Source organism: Cucumis melo, chromosome 7 (genome assembly GCF_025177605.1).
Source record: "Cucumis melo cultivar AY chromosome 7, USDA_Cmelo_AY_1.0, whole genome shotgun sequence".
NCBI classification, from domain to species: Eukaryota; Viridiplantae; Streptophyta; class Magnoliopsida; order Cucurbitales; family Cucurbitaceae; genus Cucumis; species Cucumis melo.
The window spans coordinates 26,172,992-26,180,852 of record NC_066863.1 but is presented as its reverse complement, the minus strand read 5'-3'; the positions used below and the strand labels follow the sequence as shown (position 1 = coordinate 26,180,852).

General features: G+C 29.3%; 1 protein-coding gene across 2 annotated transcripts; it reads left to right on the top strand.

Moving 5' to 3' along the window:
* Window positions 1-2,946: 2,946 nt before the first annotated feature.
* On the top strand, window positions 2,947-4,150 carry LOC127150177 (egg cell-secreted protein 1.2-like). Of its 2 annotated transcripts, none has more exons than XR_007822219.1 (2): window positions 2,947-3,199; window positions 3,640-4,150. XR_007822219.1 is itself a non-coding variant. In XM_051087230.1 (2 exons), the coding sequence occupies exons 1-2, from the start codon at window positions 3,247-3,249 to the stop codon at window positions 3,930-3,932; spliced, it is 363 nt and encodes a 120-aa protein (XP_050943187.1). In that variant the 5' UTR covers window positions 2,982-3,246; the 3' UTR covers window positions 3,933-4,150. The 2 variants fall into 2 exon arrangements, 1 of the variants encoding a protein (XP_050943187.1); XM_051087230.1 differs by having other exon boundaries at window positions 2,982-3,316.
* Window positions 4,151-7,861: the final 3,711 nt, after the last annotated feature.

The window sequence follows — 7,861 nt, the reverse complement described above, 5'->3', positions numbered from 1 at the left end:
TCACATAATTATTTATGTCTTACATTTAATTATTTTTAATCTTAATGTGTAGAAGAAATTTTGCGACATTATCACATTATTTTTAATTCTTAATGTGTAGAAGAAATTTTGCGACAATATCACATTATTATTCAAGTTGTGAGTTTCTTTTGTCACATATGTTTGTTCCATCTTTGTCTGCAGTGTTTGATATATTGTTAAAGAGATCAAGTTTTATGGTCATTAATATGTTTTATTGTTTTTATTAATTACAATTTTGAGATAAGTTTATTTTTAATTGGAATTTCAACTGTAAAGTGAAAAATACAATGTTTGTCGATATGATAGAAAAATTGTCTTTGGATGAAAAAAAAATAAAGCGAAAATTGGGAGATGGGTCGAGAAAATTAGGAAATTAGTGAAGAATATATCAAGGAAGAAATTTCCATTTTTAACTCTGAATATTTATGTGTTGTTGTTTAATTTTTTAATTTCATATTTCTGTTTTTAAATTTCCATTCCATTCTATTCTAATCATGATTGTTTTCATTCTTCCTCTATTTTTATTTCAATAATATAAATATTCTTAGCTTGTATTTGTTTCCTACAAAATAATTTATATTTCTAAATTTTCTTCAATTAGTGGAATGGAATAACCTTATACTTATATATAATTTTGTTCACTTAGGTATTGTATTATTTAGAATTTAGGACACATGCATATATCAAATGATTATTATAGACAATTTATATAAAACACAGTATGATTGGAAAAATTAGATCATGGTATGGGCTGGACGAATAACTAAATAAACCATCAAAATAAATAAACCAATTGGTGACACGGAGATTCTAGCAACAACTGTACGCAAAGGACATTTCTTGTACCTCTGAACGTGTCTTAGAGTATTGTTTCTTAGAGAGTAGTATTTGTTGTAAATTGATGGAGTAATAGTAATAACGGCTAAGATTTTTATATTTTAAAGAGTAAAAATTTAATAATAATATAAAATTTTATAATGATTGTTATTTTTAATCTTTTATAAAAAGGAAAAATAAAAACCATTAATGAGTATATCTATCATTTTAAAAAAAATCAATTTATTTTATACAAAATATTTTAATACCATAATTATTCTTTTCTTGAAAAAAATATTTTAACCATTTTTTTCTCATTAGAAAATATAGAGAAATAAAGAAACATAAGTAAAATGTTTGTTTTATTGATCGTGATTATCATTAATAATATTTTTTTAAATCTCAACTCTTAACCCTTCATTTCTTTTCTCTAAAGTATAAAGAGAAAGAACGAGGGATAGAGAAAATCTTATCGTTGTTGTTGTGATAACTAATATTTTAGATAGGAAAATCTAATTAAATTCCTTGACCCTCTCTTTCATTTTTGTCATCCAATTGGTTGCTTCTTTATACAAAGGTTTTATGTTATGTATCGTTGCGGTCTTCTTTCATAATTATTTTCAACAACGAGATCAATAAAATTCATCTAATTTTTGTGTTTGTTCACATAATTATTTATGTCTTACATTTAATTATTTTTAATCCTAATGTGTAGAAGAAATTTTGCGACAATATCACATTATTATTCAAGTTGTGAGTTTATTTTGTCACATATGTTTGTTCCATCTTTGTCTGCAGTGTTTGATATATATATCATTAAAGAGATCAAGTTTTATGGTCATTAATATGTTTTATTGTTTTTATTAATTGCAATTTTGAGATAAGTTTATTTTTAATTGGAATTAGATACTGTAAAGTGAAAAAAACAATGTTTGTCTAGATGATAGAAAAATTGTGTTTGGATGGAAAAAAAATAAAGAGAAAACTGGGAGATGGGTCAGAAAATTAGGAAATTGGTGAAGAATATATCAAGGGAGAAATTTCCATTTTTAACTCTGAATATTTATGTGTTTTTGTTTAATTTTTTAATTTCATATTTTTGTTTTTAAATTTCCATTCTATTCTAATCATGATCGTTTTCATTCTTCCTCTATTTTTATTTCAATAATATAAATATTCTTAGCTTGTATTTGTTTTCTACAAAATAATATTATATTTCTAAATTTTCTTCGATTAGTGGAATGGAATAACCTTATACTTATATATAATTTTGTTCACTTAGGTATTGTATTATTTAGAATTTAGGACACATGCATATATCAAATGATTATTATAGACAATTTATATAAAACACAGTATGATTGGAAAAATTAGATTAGGGTATGGGGCTGGACGAATAACTAAATAAACCATCAAAATAAATAAACCAATTGTTGACACGGAGATTCTAGCAACAACTATACGCAAAGGACATTTCTTGTACCTCTGAACGTGTCTTTTTTTTTCTTTATCCTCAACAACCTACTCCCAAGGATTGGCACCGCATATAACAAGTAATTTCTTTCGGAATTTGAATTCTTATTTTTTGTTCCTTTTTTTATAAAGTTTCTTATTCTCATTTTTTTAAAACAAAAATGTGTAAGGAAAAACTTACTATTTTCTTTTGCCACTTTCCTTTTATTTAATTATTCTTTTCATAAAAAAAACATTTCAACCATTTTCTTCTCATTAGAAAATAGAGAGAAATAAAGAAACATAAGTAAAATGTTTGTGCTATTGATCGTGATTATCATCATTATTATTTTTTAAATCTCTAACTCTTAACCCTTCTTTTCTTTTATCTAAAATAGAGAGAGAAAGAACGAGGGATAGAGAAAATCTTATCGTTGTTGTTGTGGTTGTCGTCGTTGTTTTCTTTACTAAGTTATCTTCTCGAGTCCTATAAACTCCACTAATTGTTTGAGAAAAACTTACAATTCAAAAAATTGGATGAACAAAAAAAAAATTTGCACAAATTACTTTGTTTTGTAAAGATATAATAATATAAGCATGTAAAATCTTATTCCTATCACGTTAATCCAAAATCATTAATTAAAAGTCATTTTTCCTCCTTTACCCTTTTCTAAAAAGTCAAATTTCTAAGATTCTTTCAATTCCCCAAAAATCTCAACTCTTCCCCGTAAATGACTGTTCTTCTTCTTATTCTTCTTCTACTGAACAACTGCCGCTCTCAGCCATAACCATGGAAGAGAAAGACAGAGACCACCGTCGCCGTGACTCTCCATCTCCAGAAACGGCCGTCTGGAACAACCCCATTTCCTCGAAATCCTTCCCTTCCCCAACCACCCTCCTCGTCTCAAAGGTACGCTTCTTCTACTATTTCCAACGGCATGTCGTTTTGGGTCTCAGATGTTTTGGATCGGCTCGCTATTCTCAGCGGCAAGGCCATGCCCTTCCTCTATTCTTGGTCCTGTAAAAGGTAAAAAAAATAAAATAAAATAAATAAACACAGGGGTTCTCTGTTCTTTTTCTTCTTTAGTTTTTCTGTTTGGTGGAAGGGGATGATGTGAACTGCTGAAGATGAATTTCTCTTATTTTTTTTTTCAATTTCTTGCAATCTTTGCAAAATTACTACTCTTCCCTCTCTTTTGTTTGGTAAATATGTATAGAATCTAAACCAAATACTCCCCTATATAAACCCCCAATGACACAATACATAGACATAAGCTTTAATTGTTTCCTTCTCGAATTTCTTTCCCACCATGACTCTTCTTACAAAATTCTGTGTTCTTTTTCTTTTAGCAATGGTTTTCTCATCCACGGTAGAAGCAAGCCGAGGTGATGCGGAAGTGAGCCCTGCAGCACGAATTAAGTTGGATGGTGCCTTCGATTGTTTGAGATCTCTGCCTCAACTGGGTAAATGTATCGATGATATTCGAGCTATATTTCGAAATCGGCATAAATGGAAAATAAGTTTGAACTGCTGCCATGCAATTAAGAATACAGAACATGAGTGTTGGCCAGAATATCTGAATCTGATGGGCTTCACAGCAAAAGAAATTGGGATTATTGATGAGAATTGCAAGATCAACTAAGCTTTGGAAACCAAGTTAATCTATTTAAATAAAATAATGTGTGGGTTTTCATGTTGTTATATGTTGAATTTCCTGAGTGTTTGTGATGAAGATGACTGAGATGCTTCATTGAATTTTATTTTCTGTCAAAGTTATATCATATTAATGCCCTCGATAATTAATTAGGGGGTTTAAGCTATGCTACTTTTAATATAATTGACTCATGTACTCTCTCTTAACATTCTCTTCTTTCTTTCTTTTCTCTTTTTTTCTTTTCTTTTTTTTTTCTTTTATACAGCATAAATATTATACTGCTAAATATTCTATATATATATATATATATATATATATATATATATATATATATATCAAATGGTTATTATAGACAATTTAAATAAAACACAATATGATTGGAAAAAAATTAGATTAGGATGGGGCTGGAGGTTTTATAAAATAAATAAATAAATAAAACAACAATAATTTTCCCCCTATGATCTCTAACAAAAATAATTGGCTTTCTTTTTCTCCCCTCCGAAGTCACTGCCTTCAAGAATTAATAACTTTATGAAATAATAATTAAAAAAAATGTATCATTATCGAAGACATCTCTTCAATAATATATTAGGATCAAAAGCTAAGAGGGGAATACAAGAAGATGGGTTATTGCAAGACATAGGACGACCAGAGGTCTGCCTGTATTTTAGATTGATTTTCATATTTTTTGTTTTAAAAGTAATTCATTGAGAGATGATCTATACCAAAAATAGTTAATCAAATATTATAATCCTCTCTTTCTTGCTTTTGTTTTATGCTAATTCTTGGTATTAAGATTTATTATTTGACGTATGTTGTTTAATTAGGTTTCAAATTTAAAGATACATACCCGAAATCGGGGTTTCTCTCTCTTCTTTTTAACGAAAGCCCCCTCTCCCCTTGCAATTTATAATTATGAATAAATACCCTATAACTCTCATACTTTGGCTTCTCTCTCATTTTCTTCCTACTAGGATATTGCATTATTATTCTTTGCCATCACTTGGTTGCAACCATAATCATTATCTCACTCAAATAAACTCATTCTTATAAACCTAGAGACTAAAAAAGTACACTTTCAAAATTCAGTAACCAAACATACATATTTTTCAGAACTTGAGATCAAAATGATCATTTTCCCTAAATAAAATCTAATAAAAGGAAGGAATCAATTTGAGATCACATCCAAGAGTAAATGCATATCAAATTAAATTAGTAAATAAAAAATAATTCAAAATATGAAAATGATGTTAAGAAGGTGAAAAGTAAATATTTATAAGTAAATTAATTTTCCATCACTTATTAACCACATTATGGAAAAGGCAAAAGGAATGTTTTCATCACTTATTTGTTCTTGAAATCATAAAATTAATATCAAGAACTTTGAGTTATATGTTTCAATTTTGTTTTCTACATATTCTCCTTTGAGACATCATTTTTAGTCAACACAACCATTTTATTTGCAATCAAGACCCATTCTTCCCAAACTTGTATTTAGAGGACAAACAAATATTCACCACTTGTTACAAATATGTATAGAGAGAGAAAACCCTAGTTTTCGCTCAATGATCTAAATTTAACAACTAAAATTGCTATAAAATGGTGTTCTCTCGCTTTCCTCATACGATCAACCCATAAGGAAAAAAATAGGCTTACTAAAAGCTAAAACTAAAAAATGGCAAAAACTAGTACGGTTGTTTTCTTTATGTGCATTGTTGTTGTGGTGGGATCACTGCAATTCTCTAGGGCAGACATGACAGCTGAAAGGGACACTGAGATTGAGATGAGATCTAAGTTGTTGCAGAGCGAAATATCCAGCGTAATGCCTCAATTCAAATCATGTGTAGAAACCTGCGCGAAAGCATGCATTGCAAAAGACAGTGCCAACACATCGTGTCATTCTACATGTGATAAAGATTGCATGAAAAAGGAAGTTGTTGGTATTGTCTTGAATCTTTGGAGAAATGTTTTTTTTTTAACCAAGACGATAAATAATTTTTTTGTGTGCGGTCAATTTTAGTTGCGAGGCAAACTTCACTTTTATTATGGAAATTAGTGAGTTTTGTAAGGTAAGGTCGGTACGTGTTCCATACTTTAATATAGTTTTGCTGCTAGAATTTGAAGGGATATGAGATAATTGAAAATTTAGAATGAGAACTCCTGTCAAAATTTAAGGAAAATTTAGTTGTTTAATTCTCCCAACTTATTGATCTTTTTCTTTTTGTGTGTGTATTAACTTGATTTTTTATTCGTCTGTTTTGCAGATAAAATCAGCGACAAACTAGGCATTCGTAATTGACCATGAAATTAAAGTTAGGACGTGGAAAATGGTCGGATCAAGTATAAATTATCTGGATAATTAACATTTCAGAGAGGAAAATCTAAATTCCTTGACCCTCGTCTCTTTCATTTTTGTCATCCAATTGGTTGCTTCTTTATATAAAGGTTTTATGTTATGTATCGGACCGGTCTTCTTTCATCATTATTTTCAACAACGAGATCAATAAAATTCATCTAATTTTTGTGTTTGTTCACATAATTATTTATGTCTTACATTTAATTATTTTTAATCCTAGTGTGTAGAAGAAATTTTGCTACAATATCACATTATTTTTAATCCTAATGTGTAGAAGAAATTTTGCGACAATATCACATTATTATTCAAGTTGTGAGTTTCTTTTGTCACATATGTTTGTTCCATATTATTAAAGAGATCAAGTTTTATGGTCATTAATATGTTTTTTTTGTTTTATTAATTACAATTTTGAGATAAGTTTATTTTTAATTGGAATTTCATACCACTACAACAAATGTGACTTTTAATAGCATCTAACCATAACTTTTTAATATTTAGGCTATAAAAATAAAAGGAAAAAAAAGGCGGAAGATGAAATATCGGTAGCGCGAAAAAGCCCCTCCTTATTTTTAGGTTTTTCGCGTTACCTTTCTCAACCCCAAATCCCTTTTTTTCATTGCTTTCAAATTTCCCCAATCTCCCTTTTCTCGCAGATCCTTCCTAATTCGATTTCCCTATTTCAATTTTTTATTTTAGAAAATTTGTACAGAAGAACGCGTGGAGAGGAAGACGATACAACTTCATCTCTCTCTAAGCCTTCTACTGCTTTTTTCGTTAAGTTGAAAGCTCCAAATGGATCAGATTATAAACAAAGTTGGTTATTATTGGTTCAACAAGAAGGCCAGTAAGGAGATCTACTCCATCGGCGATGAATCCCACTTCACTCTCTCTTCATTTCCCCCCCGTTTCTTTTCCTTTATTAATTGTTGTATGATTTCGTTTGCGTTTTCCTTTGTTGTTTTAATTCGTTGTTTTTTTTTTAATGTTACAATTAGATGTTGACTTCTCCAGCTTTTGATATTAATTTGATTCCCTTAATTAACATCTAGAACTTTAATTTTATAATGATTCGTTGTACTGATTTTGTTCTTGTTTGTATTTTGGAGAAGAAATTTTGTTCAATAATCTAGGGTTGACAAATTGAACTCCATAGTTTTGACACTTTCTAACTGGATTGTCGTGTTGATGAGTCTACTTAGTCGGATTTCCATCTTGGCTGGCTGAGCGAGCGCACCAACTTTCTCAATTCTGTTCGGACATTTGCTATGTGTCATTAAGCGTCTAGGTTAGCTCAAGAACCCCATTTATTGGAAGGAAAATTGTGTCTTACTAGTTATTTGGAAAGCAAAAAATTCATTATGATGGTGAGTTGATGATCTCATTTTTAGCTAAGGTCGGTACGTGTTCCATACTTTAATATAGTTTTGCTGCTAGAATTTGAAGGGATATGAGATAATTGAAAATTTAGAATGAGAACTCATGTCAAAATTTAAGGAAAATTTAGTTGTTTAATTCTCCCAACTTATTGATCTTTTTCTTTTTGTGTGTGTATTAACTTGAT

What these genes read in the sequence shown, in the direction of transcription:
- LOC127150177 (XM_051087230.1), top strand. Translation starts at nt 3,247, where the DNA reads ATGTTTTGGATCGGCTCGCTATTCTCAGCGGCAAGGCCATGCCCTTCC. An exon ending in TATTCTTGGTCCTGTAAAAG is followed by an intron (nt 3,317 to 3,639) that starts GTAAAAAAAATA and finishes TTTTTCTTTTAG; the next exon opens with CAATGGTTTTCTCATCCACG.